The sequence below is a fragment of the Rissa tridactyla genome, chromosome 14, assembly GCF_028500815.1.
Source record: "Rissa tridactyla isolate bRisTri1 chromosome 14, bRisTri1.patW.cur.20221130, whole genome shotgun sequence".
NCBI classification, from domain to species: Eukaryota; Metazoa; Chordata; class Aves; order Charadriiformes; family Laridae; genus Rissa; species Rissa tridactyla.
The window spans coordinates 7,317,106-7,342,104 of NC_071479.1; the positions used below are offsets into that span (position 1 = coordinate 7,317,106).

The 24,999-nt window shown below is 60.6% G+C and overlaps 1 protein-coding gene across 3 annotated transcripts; it reads right to left on the bottom strand.

The window, feature by feature from the left end:
- On the bottom strand, positions 1-24,896 carry SH2D3C (SH2 domain containing 3C). 3 transcript variants are annotated; one of them, XM_054220902.1, is made up of 12 exons: positions 24,788-24,896; positions 22,044-22,686; positions 17,351-17,390; positions 6,857-6,985; positions 6,150-6,598; positions 4,299-4,423; positions 3,343-3,920; positions 2,983-3,098; positions 2,620-2,791; positions 1,764-1,875; positions 868-1,074; positions 1-730 (listed from the first exon to the last, which is right to left on the bottom strand). In XM_054220902.1, exons 1-12 carry the CDS (start codon positions 24,825-24,827, stop codon positions 555-557), a joined length of 2,787 nt encoding a protein of 928 aa, XP_054076877.1. In that variant the 5' UTR covers positions 24,828-24,896; the 3' UTR covers positions 1-554. The 3 variants fall into 3 exon arrangements, with proteins under 3 accessions (XP_054076877.1, XP_054076879.1, XP_054076880.1); XM_054220904.1 differs by lacking the exons at positions 22,044-22,686; positions 24,788-24,896 and adding an exon at positions 20,861-21,006 and having other exon boundaries at positions 3-730; XM_054220905.1 differs by lacking the exons at positions 17,351-17,390; positions 22,044-22,686; positions 24,788-24,896 and adding an exon at positions 13,090-13,233 and having other exon boundaries at positions 3-730.
- Between the last annotated feature and the right edge of the window lie 103 nt (positions 24,897-24,999).

Here is a 24,999-nt window from a genome sequence, read left to right on the forward strand (position 1 = left end):
GACCCAGGGGAGAGGGGAGTCCCCTTGAGGAACAGCATAAAAGTTTATTGTATGTAAGAACCAAACCCATGAGATATGTACATGTATTTACAAGACGAAACGAATGATCCTAATTATTTACAACAAGAACTGTCCTTCACAAGGCTGTACATCGAGAGGTGATTGTGAAAACGTATTTACAAGTGGGATCCAGCGGCCGTGGGCCAGAGATAGAAAAGAAACGAAACCGAAGGGCGAGGCGAGGGGCACCGTGTAGTCATGGACCTCGGCGGGGCTGGATGCTGGACGCTGGCACTGGCCTCCCCAGACACTGTCCCCGTCCCTCAGGGCAGTGGTGTGGACCCCCAGGCCTGTCATGTCCTGAGGAGGTGCATGGTAGATGGGAGGTGTCTGCTTTTTCTCCTCTTTGTCCCAAAGTTGATGATCCATGCCCCAGGGCCTTTCTGGGCCATCTCTCCTCCTCCTGGTGCCAGGTGCCTGGCCCCATCCTTTGCTCCACAGCTGCCGGGGGGGGGCAGGCTGGGAACTGGGGGGTCTCCCAGCGGCCGGGGGGGTTACAGCTCGCTGAAGCGCACTGCTGGCTCCAGCTTATGGGACAGGGCGGTGAGGACCTTGTCGAACTTCTCGTAGCGCTCGGCCTGGCTGCTCTCGGCCCCACGGCTGCCCCAGAGCAGCCGCAGCTGGAACTCGGTGCTGAAGACCTCCAGCAGCTCCGCTCTGGCCTGGAAACCTGCAGGGAGGGAGAGTCAGTTCCCTGGGATGGGATGGGGACCCTGCGCCCTTGTGATGCTCCATCTGGTGCTGAGCTGGAGCTGCACACTGGGAATGCACCAGAGGGAAAGGGGCTCTGCTGTGCCCATCACTTACCCTGCAGCTTCACTTCAGCGTTGGTGTGGTAGAGCCCACCGTGGTGGGCCACCATCCGTGCTGCCTCCAGGTGGGCCATGACCACCTCCACGCCATTGTCAGTGGTCTCCCAGGGCTCGGGGGTGTCCGTGAGAGCCTTGTCCCGCTCCAAGAGGGTCACGAGGGGCATGATGTGGGGAAAGGTGGTGTTGGTCAACGGCGGCCCTTCTGCGGAGAGAGGCACCCTGAGGACCCCGTGCGGCCCCATGCCCCTGCGTCCCCCTCCCCATCTGCCCCGGCTCCGCAGGGTGCTCCTGTGGCCACACAGCCCTGTGAAGCCAGGCTGCCACCGCGCTCCCAGAAGAGGATTTAAGGCTCAGCTGTAGCACAACAGCATCTGGGGCTCTGTGATTGCTGTGCCTGGGGCCATTGCCTTGTTCAACACCAGCTCCCCCCAGCTGGGCTTTCTGGTTGTGCTGGGAGGGGAACGCTGCTGTCCCTGCTCAGGCTGCATCTGTGTTTCCCGGGGCTGCGATGGGGAGCAGGTTTGCAGAGCCCGGAGAACTGGGTGCTGGGTGTTGGAGAGACGTGGCTTTTCATCTTCCCCCACTGGCTGCCCTGTCCCCTCAGCTTGGCACGCACCGCCATGCGAGTGCGAGAGTTTGGCTTGGCCCAGTTGTGTCTGTGCCCAGCTGCTGGTTTTATTTAGTTATGAAATGCTTCCTTGGGAAGGAAGGGGCAGCTGAGGCCAAACGGGCCCTGCCGGGTGCTGGGGTGGTTCAGCAGCCAGAGGGGAAGAGACTGGCACTGGCTGGGAGAGGGTCAGAGCTCTCAAACGCATCTCCCTCCAGCAAGGCCTTGCCCAGAGGAAGCGGGAAGGAGCAGGCAGGTGAGAGAAGGGGAGTTGTTCCCGTTACCTTTCCCTTCGTTCAGGCTCTTCAGGAACGGCTTGAGCTTCTTCTCGTAGAGGATCGCGCCCTCTGTGTGCCGCTGGCGCAGCACCATCCAGGTCTGCTCCAGACGGGCAATCTGAAAGTAGACAGGGCAGATGGAGGGTGCTGGGGGCAGCGCAGCCCCTGGGCACCGAGCTCTGGGCTCGCAAGGTGGTCCCACGGGGACACAGCCTGGTCCTGGAGCCATGGCCGCAGCCCTGCAACACAGTAGTGTCTGGTGCTCCCCAAAACAGCCTCCTCCACCAGCACTCATGGCCAAAGATGGCACATCCCTGACACGAGGCTGGGTTCGGGATTTCTCCCTCCTCCCTGTGCCCCAGGACAGCAGCTTCCCTGCGTTGCAGTGTCCTTGAAGATGAGACACAGGGAGGGGGCAGCCGTTCAACCTCCTTTGTGCAGGCAGGAAGCAAGACTTCCCATCTGGGCTCGATTTAAAATTGAATTTTAATCTCCTTTCATCTTCCAAAGGGAGCAGTGTGGCCCGGAGACGCTGCTGCCACAGCCTTGAGACTGATTTGTATTGTACCGGAGGGCAGATTCATTTCCTCCCAGGAACACAGCCCAGCACAAAACAAAAAGCTCAACCACCGAAAAACAATCAGATCCCAGCAGGACTGGGCTGTCGGCTCCGCAGAGGAGACGGCTTTTCCCCTTCCCTGCTTACACCCCAGCGGATGTGGCCCCACGCCTCCTACCCTGGGCATTTTCCCCCTCTTCCCACCCCAACGGGTGTCGGAGCCCGCAGGACACGGGCAGAGGGATGTGTTTTGGGTGAGGGAGCTGAGCCCAGGCCATGAGGACAAAGGGAGTATCCCCGTACCTGTGTCATTTCCAGGGCATTCATCACAGCCGCAAAACTGAACATGTTCCCCATGGTGCTCTTCAGCTCGGCGGCCAGCTGGATGGTTTTGTGGAGCAGGGCCGCCCGCTCCTCCGTGCTGCCCGTGCAGCCCAGGATGTCCACAGCAATCATGATGGACATGGTGTGGAACCTGATGCAGGGCAAGACACAGACCGGGGTCAGCGCGGGGAGGCTGGGGATGTTCCCGGGGCTCGGCTGGGGCTCCTCCACCCTGGGAGGTGCAGTGGACCCCCCTGTGCCAAGCTGGGGACAGCCCAGGGGAGCCGGGCTGTGCTGTGGCGGGCAGCCCGGTGGGCTCGCCTCAGCCACGGGATGCCGTACCGTTCCAGCAGGTCAAGGCGGAGCTGGTGGCCGTGGGGCAGGGTGAGCAGCTCCATGCCGGAGCTCACCCCCATGAGCCGCTGCATCTCCACTGTCACACCCAATATCCGGGCGACCTGGCAAGAAAGGTGAGAGCTCATTAGACCTTTGTTAATTGAGGAGAGGCTTGAAGCGTCCTCGGGCAGCCTCTTGCGCCAGCCCAGCCTCTGCTTGCCCTGGCTGATACAGCATGGCAGGGCCCAGCAGGGATGCTCCAATGCTCGGGCACGGCCCGATGCTCAGGGGTGCTCCGATCCCCTGCCAAACCAGAGCAATTGGAGGGCAGCAGTGCCCGTCCCCCCCGCCTGGCCCTGGCCGTACCAGGCAGTCCACTTTGGTGATGTGTTTGGCCAGCGTCTTCACGTCCACCTCTGCCAGCAGCTCTTTGACCTTCTTGAGCACGGCCATCTCCAGGGGTTTGTTCTCCAGGGGGATAAGCAGGGACTGGAAGGCTACAGGGTTGAAGGAGGAGGTTGTCTCCATGGTGGGGGGCACAAAGCCCACGAAGTCCAGCTCTCCTTTCAGCCTCTGCCCTGCCTCTGCTTCCCCGGAGCCGTTCTCCACAGTCCCTCTCTGTCCTTCCTCCACCTTTAGCCTCTCCACATAGCTCTTTGTTGGCAGCTGCTTGATGTCATGAGCTGGCCGGTCTCTGCTGATGGGCGAGGTGGGGTGGAGCTGGCAGTAATGCCCCGTGTCCGGGTCACTGTAGCTGTTCACGGAGGGAGAGGGGGAGGCGCGGGTGTACCCGTGGCAGGGAGTCGAGTGGGTGCTGTGGGCAGGGTCTGGCAGAGGTTTGCTGTTGTTCCCCGGGCACAGCTGGGGCTCGCTGGACCTTCTTATGACTGGAGAGGCCGGGGCAATCCCGGCTGCTTGGCAGGCGTGTGGCTTTAGCCGTGTAACTGTAAGGAACAGAGGAGATGCTGTTATCAGAGCCTGGAGATGGGCACATGCACAGGGGACATGGATGCAGCAGCCCGGGGACATGGAGCTCAGGGAAAGCCCTGCTGCCTGAAGGGACTCGGCTGTCCCAGGACAGCTGCACGATTATGTGTCTGAGGACTGGCTGAAGGTCCCATCCTCAGCTCAAGCCCTCTGTCAGGACAGTTTTCTTTGCTGTGCAGAGAGCCAGACAGGGTTTCACCTGCAGGGAGTGATGCAGGGGCTTGTCTTTACAGCCAGCTCCGTCCCCCGCCCCAGGTCCTCATATCGCACCCATGCCAAGCCCAGCCTGACCCACGTCTCCACTGTCCCCAGTGGGATGGAGGGGCGATGCCTACCCGTGCTATAGGCGGGTGACGCTGGGTTCTCGGAGATGGGGGACATCGGGGAGTGCAGGTCTTGGATCTGGTCCACGCTGACGGCACAGTTGCGAATGATGTCTCTGTGATGGGGTAGGGACACACTGGGGAGGGGGACAGATGGGGCAAGTTAGTCCCTGCAAATGGGGCCCAAGCAAGGGCAGAGGGGCTGGGATGAGGGTTTGCTGTCCCATCACCTCCCCTCAGGTCATCACCTCCTTCCAAAACCACCCATAACGAGCTGAACCCGTAACGAGCTCAGCTGGAGCAACAAGTGGGCAGTCTCTGCAGGCAGCTGGGAGCAGAAGGGTTCAGTACCTATATAAAGCAGAGACGGCCCTTCCTTCAGGGAGTTTGGTTGTACGGAGCAGGGGACAGGGATGCCCTGATGCTAAGGTATGATGGGATAGCTCGGTCTAGGGTGCTGTGGGGAAGTGGCTCTGGCAAAGAAGTCATGGAGGGTAGTTTTCCAGGGTTGTGCTGCAAGGTTGGTTAGGTGAGCTGTGTTGGGATGCTTAGGTGAGTTGTTGCTCTGACCCAAAGTTTAGGAGAGGTGGAAAGTGCCTGGAAGCTGGACTGTGAGCTCAGCAGATACCCGATGGAAGCAGTGAGGTGTCTGGGTTGGTGAGCTGCACTGGGAGTGCTCAAGGAGCTGCATAGCAAGCAAGGAGGTCTCTTAGGCTGGTGGGGCCTGATGCTAACACTGTGTGCCAATGGGCTCAGGAAGGGTTGCAAGGAGGCATGGCAGGTAATTCACTGCCCTCCCTGCCGTGGGTGAGGGCTGGGCTGCTGTGATGTCTTTGGTCTTGAGTGCTGTGCCTCTGCGGGGGGAGGAGGATGGGAGAGCAGTGGCGGTGATAAGGGGTTTGGGGAAAATGTGAGTGGTGAGGAAAGACTGATGGATCTGGGCTCTTCTTGTGGAAACACATATGCTCTCCTGGAAGTCTGAGTGTTTTTCTTTTCCCTGCCATAACAGTTTGTTGCCTGTTTTCTGCTGGCATGTTTTCACCCTGCCCTTGGGCTGAGAAGGTCAGGGTGGCGAGAAAGCGTCTTGGTTCCATGACAGGCTGTGTCCCGTTAGGAAGGCAGGAGTAGATGGGGTGCCCCCTCACTGCTGCATGTGAGGATATATGTGTGGCTCTGCCTTCCCTTCTGGGCTCTGAGCAGCCTGGGGCTGCTGAAAACAAGCCATGCAAAGGAAATCCCCTTCTCTACCCCCAGGGGAGCCTAACTGCTCCAAGGTTAATGTGAGCAGATCAGCCACGCGCAGGCTGTGATCTGGGGGCTGTGCAGACCCCCATCAGCACAACTCCTTCGGTTTCCTCCCACCATCAGGCTTTCAGCTCTGCTTGGTAACTCCTTGAAAATGCTCCAGCTGAACACAAAGGTCTCTAAAACTAAAAGGGCCCTTCAAAAACAAGTCAACAAATGCCCTCTTGGTGGCTGGGATTGGCTCTCCCCTTGTATCTGCCTGGGAAACCTTGGCTCCCTGGCTCTGACAAGCCCTGACACGCTGCTAATCCTGGACTGGGTGATTGTAAAACACTCTGGCTTCTGGCCTGCGATGCTAAAGTCATGTCTGCTCACTGGGTGTCTGCTGCAGCAGCTCAGTGTAGCTGGCAGCTGGCCTGGGAGAAAACCCCAGTTCCAGCTGGGTACCGGTTCCTCCCCCCCATACCTTTGCTGGTCTCTCCCCACACCTGAGTGGGGACAGTTTCCATCCCCAAATCCCTGCCCTGCACCCAGGGAGCAGGGACCAAGTGTGGCCCTGCCTCTTTCCCAGGGGCTGGTCCTCTGCCCAGCTGAGCTGGGATGAGACTGTGTGCTCACCTGGTTGGGCAACCCTCAGCCCTGGTGATCTTGTCTGCTGTCAGGCCGTCTGTCATGGTGATGCTCCTCCTCTTTATGTGCCCCCCTTTCTGGCTGGCGGGGCTATGGGGTCCCCCATGCTTGCCGTTGGCCAGCCCGTAGCTGGCTTCCAGGTAGCGCAAGGGGAAGGTGCGGTTGATGGGGCAGTAGACAATGGCTCCACTCTGCTCAGAGATGGCCTTGCGGTTGCCCACGTAGAAGCGGACGAGGGCAGGCACGTTGTCAAAGCTCTCCTGCTCGAAGAGGTACTGGACGCGGGTATGGCCCTCGCTGGACTTGACCGTCACCTTGTTGATCTTGAAGTGGAGGGGCTCATTGCGCCAGCGGCACGTCAGCACATAGTCACCCAGGCTGGTGAGCGAGTCGCGGATGAGAAAGTCACCGTTCCTCTGCACAAGGCTCTCCGACACCTGGCAGGGGACAGGGCAGTGGCTCAGGCTGGGCGGATGCTCTGCTGGGGTGTTATTTGGAGCATTGGCTTGTTCCCCTTGCCCCCGGCTCTGAGCTGCAGGAGAGCATTTCCCGTGGCAAAACCAGGCAGCTCAGAGCTAATGAAGCCCTTGCCCAGCGGCTTCGCAGCAGGCTGGTGGCTCTGTGTGGCCTCAGGCTGCTCTCCCAGAGCAGCCCAAGCAAAGGGTGCCCGGAGCAACCCACCTTCCCCTCCTCACCTCCCGGGGAATGCGGCCATGGTACCAAGCGTGGCTGCGCAGGTCGGTGCTGCTCAGCTTCAGCTCCTCTTCCAGCTCCTTGTGAAGCTTCTCTGGTGATGAGTCAAGGATGTATTTCTCCTTGGAGAACTGTACAGGGGAGGAGAGAGTGTCAACTGGTGCAGCAGTGCAGGCTCTGGGAAGGGAAGGGCTAACCCTGGGATGGGCTGGCAGGGTCCCCATGTGAGGACTCTGGGACCCTTCATGGTGCAGGCACTGGTGATGCCACCTGTCAGGAGCAGGCCTGGGCGCAGGGGACATGTAAATCACAGCTGTGTTTGAGGATCGCTGCTTGTGGCAAAGGATGTGGGTGGTGTAAGGTGCCTGTTGATGGTAATGCCCTGCCACCGGGAGCACCTGGAGTGTCTCCTGAAGGCATGCCCCCAACATGCCTGATCACCCTGTTCCCAGTGTGTGCCCCTCTGCCCCAGCTCAGAGCTGAGTGTGGTTGGGCAGGAGACAACCTGCCCCAGCTCCCTCTCAAACATCTCCAGGGCTAAACCACCATGGGAAGCACTCTTTCAGGAGGAAACCTGCATTATTCCTCCTCCTTGAAACATCCACTGCAGTCCCCCCTCCAAAGGGTTAACTTGTGTTTAGCCTGATGGTGGCATGAATAGTAATGACAAACATAAAGGGAACCTTCTGCATCAAAATTAGCTTTTACCGGCACTGGTGCACCTGAGCCTGGAGGACGCAATTTGCCCTCTCCCTTCCCCCTGGAGAGATAAGGGATGGCGTCATGTCTCCCGTTGGCTGGAGCCAGCCGCGCTCCCTGCCTGCTGCTTGGCCAACATTCCCAGAGGGCAGCCGAGGATGCTGAGCTGCCGGCACAGTGGAGCCGGCGCTTGTTTGGGGAAGCGAGTGCAGGCTTGGTGTTCCTGCGTGCTCTGCACGCGAGGCCGGCTCCCCTGGTCGGCATGGTGGCTTTGAGATGAGTCCTGCTGTGGTGCCGACACTAGTGCCTTGTCAGTGCTGCATGGCGGAGCCGGGCACGGGAGCCAGGACTCCTGGGTTCCCCCCACATCCCAGGTGTGTGCTGCCCTGCAAGGGGGACTTGCATGCCACTGCCATGGACCAGGGAACTTGGATGGAGCTACAGGGGTGTCCTGTTCCACTGGTCCCATGAGTGAGGGTGGTGTGGTGGCCTGGCTCCACCACCGGTGCCAGTGTGAGGAGGCACCGAAGGCTTGCCCAGCTCCTTGGCGATTGTTAGGGCGGGATGCTGCTGGCATCTTGGAGGACAGGCATGGGCTTGAAACGCTGCTGACACCGCTCTGGCACTGCCAGAGGAGCAGACTGACACTCATGGCTGGCCTCGCGTGGCAGCTGGTTCCCCAGTGCACCAGAGACCCGCTTCAGAGTTGACCCCTTTGCCCAGCACCTCATCCTCTGTGTCCCATATCGATTCCTTCTGCTCCTTTAGCAGTTGTGAGCAGGTGAAAGTGTAGAGCACTGTGCTGCTCTCCTGCCTTGTACCTACTGCTCTTGGGGTGCTCCTGGGACCCCACCAAGTCCCTCAACAGTAGCCTGATCCAAGGTCCCCCTTGGATACTCCATCCCCCATGGTAGCTGCATTCATCAGCCAAGCCAGGCAGCGATGCTATTCTAGGGACACTGCTCCAGCCTGGGGAGAGGGAAGGAGGGTGCAAAGGGCCTTTGTGATGGACCATGCTCTCCAGGGCTTGCCCTCACCAACCTAGACCTGCCCCCGTTCCTCCTTTCCCAACTCCTATCGAGTCAAAAGGTGCTGGGACAGTGGAAGCAGCCTGTGAAAACAGTATGGACTGAACTCAGACTTGCTCATCTGACCGTGTTTACCCTCCCCATGAGAGGGTCCTGCTCGCTGGAGCTGTGGGAACCTGAACCAGGAAACATGTGGGTTGTCCCCTCCTGACTGAGGGTGACGGGGAGCTGAGCGCTCACTGCTGCTCAGGGGCCCTTGTGGAGACAAAGCCACCCAGCGCTGCTGAACCCTATTAAAAATAAATGGTAGCCGGCGGATGCTGCTGAGGTCCGGCTGCCTCCCGGGGGGCTGAGGCTGAGCAGATGCCGTTTCCATGACAACCCATCCGCTGCCACTGAGCAGACCTAGCTTGGCCGAGTGGCGATGGGGGACACTTGGCTATGGCACCCTCCCCGCGGCATGGCTCACCCCAAACTCTGAGGCAGGGAGGGACCCCCTGGGAGCCTCTCCCGTCTGTGCAGGCTAAAGCCATCGGAGCTGAGCTGGGAGCGGTTTGGAGCCGGCACTCCTGTCCCCCCCCACCCCCACTACCCCTGGAGCAGGGATTAGTGCCTGTTCTGCTCAGCGTTGTACATCTGGGTTTTCCCCCAAATCCTCCCCATGCAAATGCATGGGATAACAAACCCAGCTGAGCAGCGCCCGGCGTCTCCAAGCCTGGATTTGGGCAACAGCCGGCTGGCATCCATGCCAGGAGCCAGGTGCTAAGCTAGCAGGAGAGAGCAGGAGGTTTGGGAGAGGCAAGAGAGGTTTTGCACTTTGCAGATGGGGGAGAGAGGCCAGTTGTGAGCAGAGGGTGCCATGAGCCACCTTCTCCAGCCATGTGGAGGGCACTGTCCCTTTGACTCCTCGGCTGGGCAATGAGATCCGATCTGATTTGCATGGCCACCAAAAAAGCCACTGCTTGGGGTGACTGTGTGGCTACGATAGACAGGGAGGCAGCAAGAGACTGATCGTGGGGAGCCCTTTTCCTTGGTGTGATGTGACTCAAGGGACTGGTCCTCATTGTGTGTCTCACACTCTTCCTACATGCACTAGCTGCTGCCGAAGTCACCTGGCTGCTCTGCTCTCCGTGCGGGAGCCGGGCTTGCTGCAAGCCCTTGGCGCAGGACACCCACATGCTGTGGAGGGATGTGCTTCCTCTGGTCCCCAAGCCCTCCAGCAGCGATCGGCTTTCCTCTGCTCCGCTCAGTAGCGTGTCTCAGAGGAGGCCGGCTCGCAGGCTGCCAGCTGGCCGGTAGCCGAGGCGCGGGCGCTGGCGAGGCATGGCAAGGCGGCACAAGCCAGCCGAGCGCTGTCAGGAGTGTGTAAGCGGATGTCTGAGCGCCGCGCTGAAAAGGGCACCGCTTGGCACTCTTCGGCTGCACTGAGGGGACATCAAAAGAGGTACGGCTCAATGTGAGGTCTTGCATACTGGTGGGTTGGGTGTGGGGAAAAGCCTTGAGTTCTACTAGCACCTAGCTCAAGTGCATGGTGCTGGCCTCCTGCATGGAGAGCCCCAAGGCCTCTTCCAGCTGAGCGGGAAGAAATGGGGATTAGAGCGGTTTTCTGAACCAGCCACACCAGACAAACCAGCTCAGGAGCTGCCAGAGACAATGCCAAGCTCTGCTTGAGGAATCCTAACCAGCAGCCAAGCTGGCTTGGCTGGAGAAAGGAGAGCTCCTCTGTCACATTCAGCACCCTGATGGGCTGTTTCACAGTCACAGGCATGGGGAATCCTCTGGTGCTGTCGTGCACAGGGGACAGTCCCCATCCCTGACTGCTTCCCTGACTCTCCCTGCTGCTTTTGGGGGGAGAAAGTGCCTCCAGTCCCAGTTGAGGGGCAAGGACTGAAACTGGCAGGGCAAGGGCTGTGGGGGTATGGAGGGTGCTGACAGCTGTGCTACATGTAGAATGGTGGCTGTAGCTCTGCCTGGTGTAAGGAGAGCTTCAAAGGCTGGTGTTCGGCTTTCTCTCCTTGCAAAGGTAGTCTTATGAAACAGGAGTGATTTGCAGTCTGCTTTCCTGATCTCCCCTCCCAGATCTGGAGGAGTTGCAGCTGAGGATGAAGTCAGCTTGGAGAGCAAGGTGTACTCGCACCCCACCCTGCTCCTCTGCCGATAACATCTGACTAACCTCAGGGCACCGAGCGCATCTGCTCTCCCTCCTGCTCTCGTGCTGCCCGCCCTGTGCTGGGACCCTGGCTAGGGAAATCCCAGCCCATTCTGGAGTTTTCCACCCCTGCTCTGGCTGCTGGAGGAGCTGTGGGGCCTGGGAAGCAGAACTGGAGGAAACGGACCACAAGCCATTGGGAGCAGGTGTATGGGGAAAACCCCAAAATTGTGTGAGGGGTCTTCCCAGCTTCCTCTGTGCCTGGCAATGGGCTACTTCAGTGAAGTATTTCAGAGCAAACATTGCTGCTGAGAGACAGCTAGCATCATGGCAAACCCAAGAACCGGTCTGCATTCCTGCCCAGTGCAGGACTGCTGCGCTCACTGATCCAGATGCCAGGTACCACCTGAGAATGGTTAGTCCCTCCTGCATGACCACAATGAGAAAATCCCACCACAAACAACCTTCAAGCTGTTATGGGCTTTCTTTAAGTCTGCATACCCTGCTGTGAGCCAGTCCATCCTACTGATCTCAATATCCATATGGAAAAGAAATCATTTGTTCCTCTGTCCTGTCTTGCAATGACTCTGGGCATCTAAATGGCCTCTGAGAAGGCACCAGCCCACCTATGTACCCCATGGGTGACTGAAGGCATCTCTTGGGAATGCCACATCTCCATTAGTCCCCACTGAAGGCAGACCTTGGACTCAAGATCTTTGTCCTGGCATTCAAAGCCCTTTCTGGGACTGGTCCTGGCCACCCACAGGGTCTCCTCTCCCCTTGTCTGTGCTCCTTTGTGGCAGCTCTGGAGCAATTATGCCTGGCTGGCAGGGGTGGAGTGCAGCTGGGGTTGATGGCTGGGAACATCTGGGTGCTCTAAGGTGGGACAAGTGTCCCAGGCTGCGTGGTGGGGTGGTGCAGTGTACTGCTACCACTGCCCTGGGGGAGTGGGTCTCCAGTGCAGTGATGGGGTGTGTGTACACACACATTTCCATCCATCTATATATTACTTATCTCACTCCAAGACGGCAGCAGTGGCTGCTGCTGCATCCCTTTTCGGAGCTGCTATTGGCCAGAAATGATGTCAGTGCTTCCCAGGCTGGGTGCACTGCCATTGGCGGTGAGCAGGGATGCGGCTGTCAGCTGGAAGCGCTCCAGTCATTCATGGGGACTTCAGTGTGTGTTTGCTGGGCACGCTTGGACACAAATAGATGGTGAAAGATCTGGCAGAACCAGGTGAGCACTTAGGGCTTCACTTTTAACTCTTTCTGAGGTTGGGATGGAGTGCCCTCCATCCCTTCTTGCATCCCTGTGTGACAGCTAGACGCCTACCCGTCTCTCCCTTGTTCTGGCAGCAGCTCACTGAAAGCACCCCATCACCCCCTGCAATGTGCAGCCCAAGGGCTGCAGTGCTAGGGCATGTCCCCTTGTGTTGCTCAGTGGCCTTTGGACAAGCAGGAGATGCTCTCCTGCTTTTCCCTCTTCACCCCCGCTAGCAATCAAAATCCCTGGCTTTGCACTGAGATCAGCCGCAATCATGACAAGACTTGAAATGCTGCTTCTGGGCTCCGTCTTACCCAGCATAATCTCTAAAGCTCAGCACCTACCTCACTCAGCAGGAGTACTGAAAAAGACTGCCAGCTCTCTTGGCTGCGGGCTCCCTTCTAACTTGCAGTATGCTACAGCTCTTGCTTCAGACCAGAGCCTGCTTGGCTCTTGAAATCCTAAACACCTCTGCTCTCTAACTCGCTAAATGATGGAACCAATTCCTAGCGCTGTGCCCCTCCTGTGCAAATGCCAGAGTCCAAAAATAGGACACCTAGACCTGTGCCCAGACAGTGGCAGTGCTGGAAGCACCACAGGACAGGTGACAGATGGATCCCAGCTTTCTCCCACCAGCCAGACCCGCGCAGTGCATACACGGAGACCCAGGCCAAGAAGCCGTGCGTTCATCTGGGCTCAGTCTCTCCTCAGTGATGCTCCCAGCACATGCCATCTTTTGGGGGATGCTAAACGCTCCCCTTCATGAGGTCTGCGGGAGGTGAGGGCTTCCTTTAAAGACTTGTGCTGCCTGTCAAAAGTGCTGCTGGTCGCGGGGGGGGGATCGGGCAGCTTTGGCTCCCGGCTGCGGAGGGGGCTGAGCTCTGCCCCATGACCTGGTGCTCGGCTCATCTCGCACTCGCTGCCCGCACCCGGCTCGGTGCGGAGCGGGACTCCCGGGGGAGGCCGCCCCCTCGCACCCCCGCTGCGGGCCGGGGCTCGGGCCGGGCCCCGCCGCTCCCCCTCCCGCCGTACCCCCGCCGCCTTCCCCACGCCTGCGGGCTCAGGGAGCCCGGGTCCCCCCGCCGCCCCCGCTCACCTGGACCTGCATGAAGGAGCCGCGGTAGAAGCAGCAGGCGGCCGCCGACAGGGCGCTCCACAGGCTGCACCGCTCCGTCATGGCGCGGCGAGCCCGGCCGGGGCTGCCCCGGCCCGGGCTGCACCGCCGCTGCCGCCGCCGCCGCCGCCGGGCTTCAATTTCAGCCGCTTCCCCGATTACCTCATCCTTGTCGGCAGCGGGGGGCGGCACCGGCGCGGCAGCTCCGCCCCGGCCCGCCCCGCGGGGCCGCCCGCACCGGCATCGCGGACCCCGGGAGAACCGGCACCCGCGGCGCTGCCGCGTCGAGAGGGGACCCGGCACCCCTGAGGGAAACCGGCACCCTGGTTGCCAGGACCCTGAGGGGAACAGGGACCCATGATGGGAGCCGGGACCCATGAGGAGAACTAGCACCCCAGCTGCCTGCAGCTTGAGGGAAACTGGGACCCGTGAGGGGACCCGGCACCCCAGCTGCCTGGGCCCTGAGGGGACCCAGGACCCATGAGGAGAACCAGAGCCTCTGAGGGGACCCGGCACCCCGGCTGCGGGCACCCATGATGGGACCCAGCACCCCTGAAACCGGCTCCTCTGAGGGGATCAGGCACCCCTGAGGGGAACTAGCAACCCCAGCTGCCTGTGCCCTGAGGGGAGCCGGCACCCATGAGGAGAACCAGATCCTCTGAGGGGACCCGGCACCCCTGAAGGGTATCAGCAACCCCGGCTGCCTGCACCTTGAGGGGAGCTGGCACCCATGAGGAGACCTGGGATCCCTGAGGAGAGCTAGCTCCTCTGCGGGGAACCAGCACCCCGGGCTCCTCTGAGAGGACCCGGTACCTTTGAGGGGACCCAGCACCCTCTTACCTCCCCATCCCAAATCCACCTGCTCTCCCCAGTGACGCACATGGGTCAGGGACAGCCTTGTCCCCTCTCGCCCACCCCGTCTTCCTTCACCCCCACCCCAGTGACACCTTTCTGAGGGAGACACCAGCGCCTGCCTCACGCGGCGGGGAGCCAGCTGCCTGCTTCCTGTGTAGGCCATCTCCGAGTTGTGTTTAATTAAGGCTCCGCTTCAGTTTAATTAAGGCCACGGTTTCACGTATGGGATGCACGAGGCAGTGCTGATGACTCAAAGCATTGCTTCAGCCCTGGCTCTTGAATAAAACCCCCAAATGCCTGCCTGAACCCACCGCCGGCGCCCTGCCCTGTGCACGGGGAGGGGCAGGGACTCCCCCAGCACCCGTCAGTGGGCTCAGCGCCTCCTTGCTCACACCCGGCTGGGCTCCCTCACGCTCTGTCCTGCACCGGCACAGCCGAGATTTGGCCATGCTTTGGTCTTGGTGGGCTTTACACTCCCAGCTGCAAAGCGTGTCCCGGCTCAAAGACCCCCATGCTTCCCGGTGCGCCCCTGCCCAAGGGGATGCTGTGACCTCGCAGAGCTATTTCTGCTGCCACCAACGCAGAACCCTGCAGCCTCCCCGCTAATTAATTCAAACGAGCCCCTCACATCCCCAGGCAGCAGCCAGGGCTGATGAGATACAGGTCCCCCGAGCGGCTCCTCGGCGCAGAACAAAGAGAGCTCAGAGGCGCTGGCCAGGCCCGCGCTCTGCCCCTGGCTTTGCAGGGGAGAGAGGAGACGGGGAGCAGCGGGGGTTTGTAGCAGGACAGGGCTGAGGCGTGGGAGGAAGGGGAGCAGGACGCAGCCTGAGGCAGGGGAGACGGGGCGGTGGGTGCTGATAGATCCCACCGGTGCCTGCAGCCCTGCTGGGACAGGCGGGGAGCACTGGCCCTCCTCCTCTCCTCTCCTCTCGCACGGGGCCGGGGGACAGACCAGATGGTAGCATGCAGGGAGATGCCGATCCAAAAGGATCCGACAGTGAATCATCTTCCTGCCAAGTCTTCTCCCCCGCGACGGGCTCCGTGGTTTCCCTCCGAGGCTCTCGCTTCCCTCTGAGCCTCTCGGTGTGCCCACGCTGCCCCTTTGCAGGTGGAAGCTGAAAACCTCCAACCGAGCTCTCAGGGGGATGCATGACAGCGTTACTGGCTGCTGCTCTCCCCAAGGAGAGCCATTCTGCAGCTCCTTCACCTGCGCGAGGGCCAAAGCCAGGCTGGCTGGGATGTTAGCAAAGCAGGGCGTGCGGATCCTCCAGGCAGCTTGGAAACACCGACCCTTAGGCTATTATTAAAGCACATTAATTACCAAGTGCTTATTGATCCTGGCTTTCCGACCCTCCCTGGCTCCTGGTTGCACCTCTAATCGTGGCAGCCTTTGTGATGGGAGAGCTGGCCCTGGCTGGTTTGTGGCTGAAGCTCAAGGGCTGATGTTTGGCAGTTCCTTGGTTTATATCTGGACACAGACCTGCCTGTGTGACCCTTTGCTCACAAGGGCTTTGCAACGTGTCCTCTCCCTCCTCCTGACCCTCCTTCACCGGCTCTTCCCATCTTTCCTCCACTTGCCCCTGCAGCAGTGTTTCCCCTCTGCTCATTTCCCTCCAGCTGCAAAGCGAGGACCTATTCCAGTGGCGTGTCCCAGCCCCGTCCCCCTTGCTCCCAAGGGATCCCAGGCACGGCAGCCACCTCCCCACCCTGAACCCCGCAGGCTCTGGGGCCAAACGCTGCCGGGTGCTAAGCACCTTGCAGCTGCACGGACTGCCAGCCAGGCACAGCGGCAGCAATCAGCTGGAGTGCCCCCAACATCCCGGTCACTTGCACTCCAGATAATTGCTTATTTGACTAAAATAGCCGCTGTCACTGCAGCCATCAGTTTCTTCTGTGACCAAAGGGAAGTGGCGTATAAATCACAGCCCGCGGGCTGTGTCTGGACACCACAGGGATGGGTGAGAAATAAAGGCCAGATAGCTCAGGTCTGGGATCTGCCTGGAGAGTAGGGAATTCTCCTGGCTCATCAAAAAGAACTCAATCCCAAAGGCAAAGCCATACTCATTGCTCCACACCTGTGTTGTTTCAGTCTATTAACTCACGAGCCACAAAATGCGCCCATGTCTGGGTGAACACACTGACAGCGCAAAGGAAAACACCCCAAACCATCCAGCTCTGTCCCTCACCACCTCCCTGCCCTCACAGTACTTGCTTGTTTAAGCGGGAGCTTTCCTTCGCATCCCGAGGTGCCCCACACCAGGGCTCTACCCACGAAGCCCTGTTGGAGCCCCATCTCTCCTGCTTCCAGCCCTGTCAGCTCCTGCTCTGCCAGTCCCACAAGGTTAAGGAAGAGTAGGAGAGGAGGGACATCCCACCTGACGGATTGATGTGCTACAGGTCAAAATGCCACATCCGGCCTCACTGCCTGCAGGCTGCTGATTACCAGACCTGGCACGTGGTGTCCTCGTTAGCTCCAGGGTTGGACCCAGAGCGGGGTGACCCCTGTTAGGAGGAGCAGATGAGCTCAGGGTCAAGTCAGCTCTCTCCTGAGCCTGATGGTTGGTGCCACCACAGCGGGTTCCCACGTTTCCACATCTGGCTACAGCCACCATCGAGAGCCCCAAGTCCAAAAGATGACATTTCAGGGCTCTGTACTAATTACACCACCCAAGCTGGGCTCCTCAAGTCACTTCTCAACAACCACATCTGCCCAGCGACATTACATCCCCATCAGGCAACCGGACTCAGAAGGCTCCAGCCCTTCTCAAACAAGCTTCCCAAAAGCCATCGCATGGCAGCGGCCACCCGGGCAGGTTTTCAGTGCTCCATCCCCAAACCACACAGGATCCCTGACACCGTTCCTTTCCGCCTGCCCGGCTCCCGTCGTGCTAGCAACCTCCTGCAAAAGGGCCCACTCTCCTCCGGAGCCAGGCGCCTTGCTAATGAATTTCTGGCCAGACATGAAGAGTCCTCAGGAATGTTAATAGTTTGCTGGAGGATAAGCAAGAGATTTGGAGAGATTTACACCGACTTTCATGTGACAGCCACAAAAGTGGCTCAAACCCTTCTGTTTCTTTACGTGGGGGCGGAGGGAGGAGGCTGCCCCTGAATCTGTGGCGTTCGGAAGTGATGGGGAGCACGAAACGCAGGCAGTTCCTGTGGAAGCAGCATCGGGGGGGCCACGTAGGGTTTGTGTCTCCTCTGCCTCCCCCAGCCTCACTGTTTCTGGTAGGAATTTCTTCCAGGACCAAAGAAAGAGCCCAGAGGAGGTGATGGGATAGGGGCGCAGGACTCGCTGGCTGAGGACCCAGCTAGCCCCGGGGCCATTGTCCCCCCTCTACCACTTGTACCCAGCCAGGGCAGGCTGTGATTGAGCTCAGCATCTTACCTTCACGTATTCGCTGCCGGACTCCAGGCCATCGTGGTGGCTAGAAGGAAGGGTAAAAAGAAAAATGTGTAAGTAAAGGGCAGTAAGTTGTGACAGTCAGGTCAAAGGCGGTGGTGGCACAGATGGGGAGAGCCCCTTGCCTTGCCATGGGGCCGAGACCATGGCGAGGGTTTTGGGAGAGGTTCCCACGTCCCCAGCACTGTTCCTGCCTGCTCCGTGCCCACTCTTGGCGCAGGGCTTAGCTTTCCTAATGCGATCAGGGAAGAATGAGGCCTTTTTAGAGGATCTCGCCCCAAATCGGCTTGGGACCATGTGAGCTGAGCCGGGGAGACCCAGCGTCCAGGCTGGGGTCCCCGCAGGTCACAGTGCTGGAGGGTGCATGCTGAGGTGGGAGGCCCTGTGCCCTGTTCCTCGGCAGAGCTGCATTCCCAGCAGGCAGCTGTTGGGACACGCCACCAAGACAAGCATTTCCGACTGTTTCTCTACGGCCTCATGCGACCCTGCAGAAATCAAACTCCCACTGAAGCCACGTGAACTGCGATGTCCTGGCTGAGACTGCAAGATTTGCCCTCCCAGCATACAGACAATAGAAACTCCCGTTCTCCTTGGTGACATGTTCACTCTTAGCCCTACTGACAACCAACCCAACAATCCTGAGACGCAGCTGATCTGGCAGCTTCTTTGCCATTATTTAACGGAGGAGGCAGATGGCCCTGCTCTTTCCTGAGCACCTAGCAATGCTGCTTCTGCTTTTTGTGCTCTTGTGGATTGAGGTATGTGACTGTATGGATGAGTCCAATGGGAACAACAGAGTTCAAAGGGTAAGAGGCCATAACAGCCTGAGCTGGGATGTGCTACCCTAAGGTCTTGCCTTTCAGAATAAAATGCAAACATACAGACTTCTTTAACCAGAACACAGTACTGGTCGCCTCCCCAGTGCCAAGCTTCAGCATGGACATCCCACTGCTTGCCGAGGTCACCTGCCCGAGCATGAGGTGGCAGCAAGGGCCCAGGGATGGCAGGCTGCCAGCGCAGGGGCAGGCAGCTGCAGCTAAGAAATAACCAAATCCAAGGGTGTCACAGACCTGGGATGTCCCTACACTGCCAGGAGCTGCCTCGCTCCACCTAGAGCCTACAGCCACGGCCAGACCCCCCTCTCATACTGGCAGCTGCTGGGGGTCCTGCACACAAACCTGTGCTGGTGGCATCCCTGGGGAGCCAAATTCCCCCTCTTTGGGCTCCCTCCACTTCCTCCCTTTGGGATGGTGCCTGGTGGCACCCAAAGGCAAGTGGGGATGGCAGGGGTGACCATTGTCAGATGTTGCCCCACTGGACACCCCCTGTGGTATTACAGTGGGTCCTGCCAGGATTGGTGTGAACCCCCTGGGAGCTGTGGGTACCCAGGGTGACCCCACAACAAATGAACCCCACTCCTCTTCCCCAAGCCCCTGCTGCTGAAACCGCATCCCCTGCTGTCCAACTCAGACGAGAAAAAGGGGCTGTAAATCAAGCCCATACTTCTTTCGGGTGAAAAAAATAGAGGAGCCTTTGAGAGGGGGGATGGACACAGGCTCCCCGGGGCAGCTGTGGGCCGCTTGCCCGCCCTGGCTCTGCCTCTCCAGCCTGTTTGCCTTTCACACGGCCGCAGAGAGCTGCCTGGTGCTGCAAGAGCCGTGAGAAAAACCAGCGGGAGGACGGGGGGCCTCCGGGCAGGAAATCGGGAGCATGGGAGCAGCTGGGAGACGCTGCGAGGGCCCGGGCAGGAGAGGCCCCCGCGCCGGGGAAGGGCAGCAGCTGGGGCTGGGGGGAGCCTGGGCGCCGCAGCCCCCCTGGTTCTGTGCATTCCTGGAGGAAACGGCATTTTTGGGGGCAGCCGAGCGCCTGGGAGAAATTCCAGGGCTGCCTTTGGAGCGTGGCTGTGGCTGAGCTGCTGGGACCTGACATTACCCTGGTGGCACTGGGGAGTGGGGTTTTGGTGGAGTGGCTGCTGCTTTTGGGCTCAGGAAGGCATGGCAGTGACTTCCAAATGTGCCAAGCTCTGGGCTGGCTGCCGGGGACCGTCAGGGGTGATCATGCGGCTCCAGCCGTGGTTTGGAGCACAGGGTCTGCTTGTCTTTGGACCCCAGTGTGGGCTGTGCCCCAGGGGAAGCAAGTTTGGGCACCTCGTGCCTCAGTTTCCCCTGATGCAGAGCTGTGTCCTTCGAGGGTTTGGCTGGCAGTGCTGCCAGATGGATCTGCCGGCAGCTGCGGGCAGCGCCCTGCCTGCGCCCAGTGGGAAGCAGCATTTCCCGTGCCTCATGCACGGCATCATGCAGAGGGAAGCCGAGTCACGTCCGCTCTGTGACCTGCCTGCGGGTCATCTCCCGTTAGTCACCATGTCCCTGCCGGAGTCACGGCCACGGCCACCACCTAACTCCGGGCAGCCCCACGGGCTGCGTGCTGCTCCCTGTCCCATGGCAGTGCGATTCCCCCCTTTGAGGGCCTGATCCTGCAGGGACCATCCCTGGGAAAGCCATCCTGTGCATGGGCATCCTCAGCTCATCCTGCCTCGGGGTCTGTCCATCCCCTGTCCAGGGATGCTTCTGGGGGGGGCAAGGAAAAATGTACCCCAGGGCAATGCTCATTCCCCCCAACTCGTGTCACTTTTGGTCCCTCTACACAGGCATGCCCTGTGCTGGGCAGCTGTCCCTGTCCCCTGCCTGGAGGGAACATACTGTCCCCATCCCCAGGGATGTGCCTGCGCAGGAAGGGCTGGGGCGCGGCACTATCCCGGTCCTGCTTCCGCCTGTTCGCCCCGTGGCAGGGTCCGGCCATGGGGATGGCTCCGGTAATGGCTGCTCCCTGAGCTGGGGGCCATGGCAGGGGCTCCGAGCAGGGCACGGAGGGGCAGAAGTGCCCCCGACGTCAAGTCCTGCTCCAGTCACTCTTGTGCCTCAGTTTGCCTGGCAAACAGTGTGGCTACATCCATCATCAGGGCAGCCCCAGATGATGCAAAAAAGCATTTGGCCCTCGATTTTTGGGGACCCAACCCCACTCCCCAGAGCCAAGACACTTGGGTGCTCCACACACGTCTCCCTGCCACTTGGCTCCCAGCCATGCTGGCCTGGGACTTAAATCATTTCTGGGGGACAGAGGGTCCGGGCAAGCCACATGCATCCTCCGTGGGGACCCTCTGCTACCATCGTGGGCTCTGTGCTTACTGGAGGACATGGCAGAGCCACCAGCCCCCCCAAGCCCCCAGGCCCCTGAGCCCCCCAAGCCAGGTGCAGCCCCCAAGCCACTCTGCCCTGGCGCCAGGTCTGACTGTGGTTACAGCAGCCGCAGCCGATGCGCTCGCTCTTTCCATGAGCAAATGCCGGCCATGGGCCGGGGACGTTGGTGGCCGAGCAGCAGCTCCAGCATCATCCGCGTCGAGGCTTTGTGCCCGCCCCAAGCAAAGCCCCTTCCTAGCGTCTCCCTCCCCGTCCCCTCTGCCGTGCCGGAGTGCGAGGGGGGGCTGGGATCCCTTACCTGCCCTGTCCCAGGGTGGGGAACCTCCTGCCCACCGCTGTCATCGGCCCTATGCAATTCGGCGCGTGCCTTTGATCCGGGATGGGGAGAAGCTCTCACAGGCGCTCTCCCGCCTCGCTCTGCTCTGAGCGTTGGGACTTTGGGGCACGCAAGGCGGTGGCGGACCCTCCTCCTTCCCGTCCCAGCCCTCCTCCGGCCCTCCCTTCGCGGTCGGCAGGAATGTGCAGCCGGCACAGCCCGGCTCCCACCGCCAGCACGAATTCCTCCTCCTCCTCCTCCTCGCCCCGCTCCTAGGACCACCCGGACCTCCCAAACGCCCAGCGCCGGGGCCAGGAGCTCCTGGCCCCAGGACAATGTGGGGGGAACAGGGGTGTTGGGGGCCACCAGGGTGCAAAGTGGGTGGTAGGAGGGGAGGATTGGGCTAGGGAAGGGCTGGCATGATGGGACCTCATTTTGGGGAGAAATCTGGGGTCGTCACCTCCACCTGTGCCCTCCAGTCCCATCATGCTGGGAATATGTTTGACCCATCACGCCCAGGCACCCTGGTGATGGGCGTGGAGGAGGGAAATCTCTCTCGTTGATTCTGAGGTCAAAACCCTCCAAAAAAGCCAACCTTTATCTGAGGGCTGAGACCCCAAACTCCGCCAGAGGGAGGGTTGTGCCTGGAGGAGGGGTTTACGCCCAGAGCGGGGGTTTACTGGCAAGTGATGGAAGCTGGGCTGGGGCAACTGGTTTTTGGTCTTGCCCCGTGCCTTGAGAGAGGCAGAGCTGCTCGGGGAGGGGGAGAAGGATGAGGGAGTGGAAAAGAGGGGAGCGAGAGGTGGAGGGGGCTGGGACAGTACAGGTCTGAGCTCTCTGCAGCACGTCTCGGTGCTGGAACAGAGCCGCCGGCACGACAAAGGGATGCCGGAGCTGAGCGGGGCTGAGAGATATTTCCACCCAGTCCGGAAACGGGAGGGAGCAGAAATCCCACAGGAAACCTCGCTCCCATGGAGCCGCTGACCTGACCATGGTATGGAGTGCTCCAGCTGTGCTGTCCCACCGGCCAGGTGCATCCCACCGGCACTGCAGGCGAGGGAGGAGCACCACAGGGACCCCACTGTGTCCCAGCACCCTCCCCTTGCCCTGTGGAGGCAGAAAGTAGGTCCCCGCAGAGGCCAGAGCAAACCCAATGTGGCCATACCTGTCCGGGGAGCTCTTGCTGGGATGCTCTTGCCCCTTTTTCGGCAGATCCCCGTCTGTAGTCTTCACTCCTGGTGCTGCGTCGGGACTTGGGGTTGGGCTGGAGTTTGGGGTCAGGCTGGAGCTCTCTGTCCTGGGGCAGAAGACGTTCCCCACAGGCTCCTGATCCATCCTGGCTGTGGCTACTCCTGGGGTGTCCTGGGGAGCCTCTTCCTTCTCCTGCTCTGCTTTCCCAGCAGCTGAGGGTGGGTCCATGCCAGGGTCAGGGGTGCCGGCCATCTCAGGGGACTCGAGATCGGCGAGTGGGGCTGTCTGGGGGATTTTGTTCCTCGGGGTCCCTTTCTCCCGGCAGCTCTGGCTACTCTTGGCTTTGCCCAGGCTCTTTCCAGCCTTGCCCAGGTTCAGCCTGGGCATGGTGCCCATGTGGCTGTACATGTCTGATGACCGGGCATAGGGGCCGGGGCTCTTGGGCATGGTGTTGAGATCATCCTGGGTGCTGTCAAAGGGCTCATCCAGGAAGCCATGGGGAGGAGGGAGACCCGGCCCCAGGCTCTCGTGAGAGCTGGGGGCCACAGACACGCGCCGGAGGGTGAAGGAGCGGGGGATGCTGCTCAGGCTCCCAAAGCCTTTGAACTTGAAAAACTCTGGCAAGGAGAGAGGAAAGATGAGTGTGGCATTACTGCCAGCATGGCGTGATGGTGGGGGATCCCAGGGCTCCTGATCCTGGGTTGGGGTGGGCATGGGGCCCTGCGCCATGGTGCAGGCTGGTGTCAGCCCCGTTACACCCATCATCTCTGGTCTCAGCCTGGCATGACATCCCTGTAGTCTGGGGTGTATGTGATGCGGCTCGGGGCATCTGTCGGGACCCTGGGAGGTCTGTCCTGGTCCCTCGGGGAGGAAATGTCCCCCATGCCCTGGCAAACCTAGTGCCTGCATTTCCCCACTGCAGTGGTAGGGGTGGAGAAAGAAACACCCAGCCCTGGTGAGCAGGCAGTGTCAGAAATGACTTCAAATCTCTTCCTCCCGCCTTGCCTTCCCCCAGGGGACTCCGGGCAGGGCTGGGGGCTGTGCACATCCCTTTAGCCTCGGGGCAGCCCCGTGGGTCATAACCTCTGCCCTCCGCAGGACAAAAGCACGGGACACACCACACCTCCCCAGGAGATGGGGGTCCTGGCCACGTGTGTCATGCCCACGTGGGCATGTCCCTCGCCAGCACGGTGGAGCAGGAACCGAGCATCGATGCGGGGCCCAGCGGTGCTTGCACGGCAGCGCTGGCTGCGGGCAGGAGATAACCTCCCCACTTCCTCAGCTGAGCGCTCAGCCCCTCGCAGCCTCCCTGAGCTCCCAGCTGCCACCTGCAAGCGCCAAGAGCAAAGCGTTTGCTGGAGAAATATTTATAACTCTGGCGGGCGGCTCTGCATTTCACACCTCGGCCCCAGCTCAGCTCTGTGTGCTGCTGCAGTGCAACCCCGCGCCCGTGATGGTGCCAGCGCCGGTAGAAGGCCAGCAGCACGCAGGGTGAAGCAGGCTGTGGCCACAGCTCTGCAGGGCAGCGTTTCACTGGGTGCTCTGGGTACCTCTGGGGGTTTTGCAATGTTTATGCCACTGCGGGGCTCAGGCTCGGCAAAGCCTCTTCCTCTCTGGGCACAGTGAGTTTGCTGAGGCAGGAAGCCGCACGCTGCAATGGTGCTGTGCAAGGAACCCAGTGTCCAGGGGCCACTTGGCCATTGGACCCCCAACCTCCTGCCATCATCCATGGGCTCTACAGGGCGTCCCTGCAGCCGGACAGGGCAAAGGGCCATGCCAGGGGCTGCAGCAGCCTGAAAGCCCTTCTGCATGGCAGAAACCTCGTGGCCTGGACATGGTTAAAGGCAAAACTGCTTTGAGTTATACATCCTCTTGGGGTCTGAGCATCCTCCACTGCCGGCTAGGGCAGGAAAGGCAATGCCGAGGACTTGCCCCGTCTTCCCTTTCTCCAAAGGAAAATCCCAGCTGGGATGGGACTGTGGGTTTTGCCAGTGGAGGGGTCCCAGGGGAGAGGAGGGACTGGCCCCCCTCCGGCGCCAGCATTGCGGCAGGAATGCAGAGAGCAGCAGCGAAGGCCGGCTCCAGCGCAGCTCGGCACTGGGAAGCGGGGTGAAGGCCGCTGCAGCCGCCTCCCGGGGCTCCGAGGACAACCCAAGGTCTGTGAGAAAGAGCAGAGCTCGCTCCCGGTGGGTACTGAGCACTTCCTCCAAGAGCAGCCAGCGGGAATCCGCTCCCAGGCTCCCATCCCGGCTCCTCCGTGTCTCCCCTGTCCCTGTGTTGTGGGAGCATCCCAGGGTGGGGGGCCTGGCCACACCCAGCCCCATCTTCCACCACCAGCCATGTACCCTGAAGGACGTGATTTGGGGAATGAAGACCCCCAAACCCCGTCGTGCATCTCCCTGGGTGCATCCCGGCACCCAGTGTGGGGCTGGGCTGCAGCAGGCTGGTCCTAGTCCCGGCACCCAGCTCCCGAGCCAACAGCACCCAGGGTCTCCCCCAGCCCTGGGGATGGAAACCCCCAAAGCCCCTCACCCCAATGAGCTTCCTAACGAGAACAGAGCCTGTCTTGCCACTGAACATCCCTGGGCGGTGGTGACCCAGGAAGTGTGTGAGCACATACTCACACTCACTTTCGCACTCACACTCACTCTCACACATCCCCCCTCCCTGCCAGGTGAGAACCCCATCGCCTGCTCACCCTGTCCCACGGCCACTTACTGAACTTCTTGAAGCCCCCTCGTTTCTGGCCCTCGGCCATGGCTGTGCCGGTCGTAGGCTGTGGGGACCGAGAGGGACAAGTTTATAACCGTGAAGCCCTTCCCTGCCCGCTCCTCCCTTCCTGCCCGCCCCCCCGCAGTCGCTCATCGCTTGCTCGGCGTTTCCTCCCCACTGCTGTCATCTGCTCCCAGCCCTGCTCTTGCCCCTGCCTG

Bases quoted from the DNA above. Each gene is read 5' to 3' on its own strand.
- SH2D3C (XM_054220902.1), bottom strand. From the start codon at position 24,827: ATGGCCGAGGGCCAGAAACGAGGGGGCTTCAAGAAGTTCA. The intron at 6,986-17,350 runs GTAAGATGCTGA...TCCCCTGTACAG, and splicing joins CCGGCAGCGAATACGTGAAG to TTCTCCAAGGAGAAATACAT. The intron at 2,792-2,982 runs GTACGGCATCCC...GCCCTGCATCAG, and splicing joins CGCCTTGACCTGCTGGAACG to GTTCCACACCATGTCCATCA.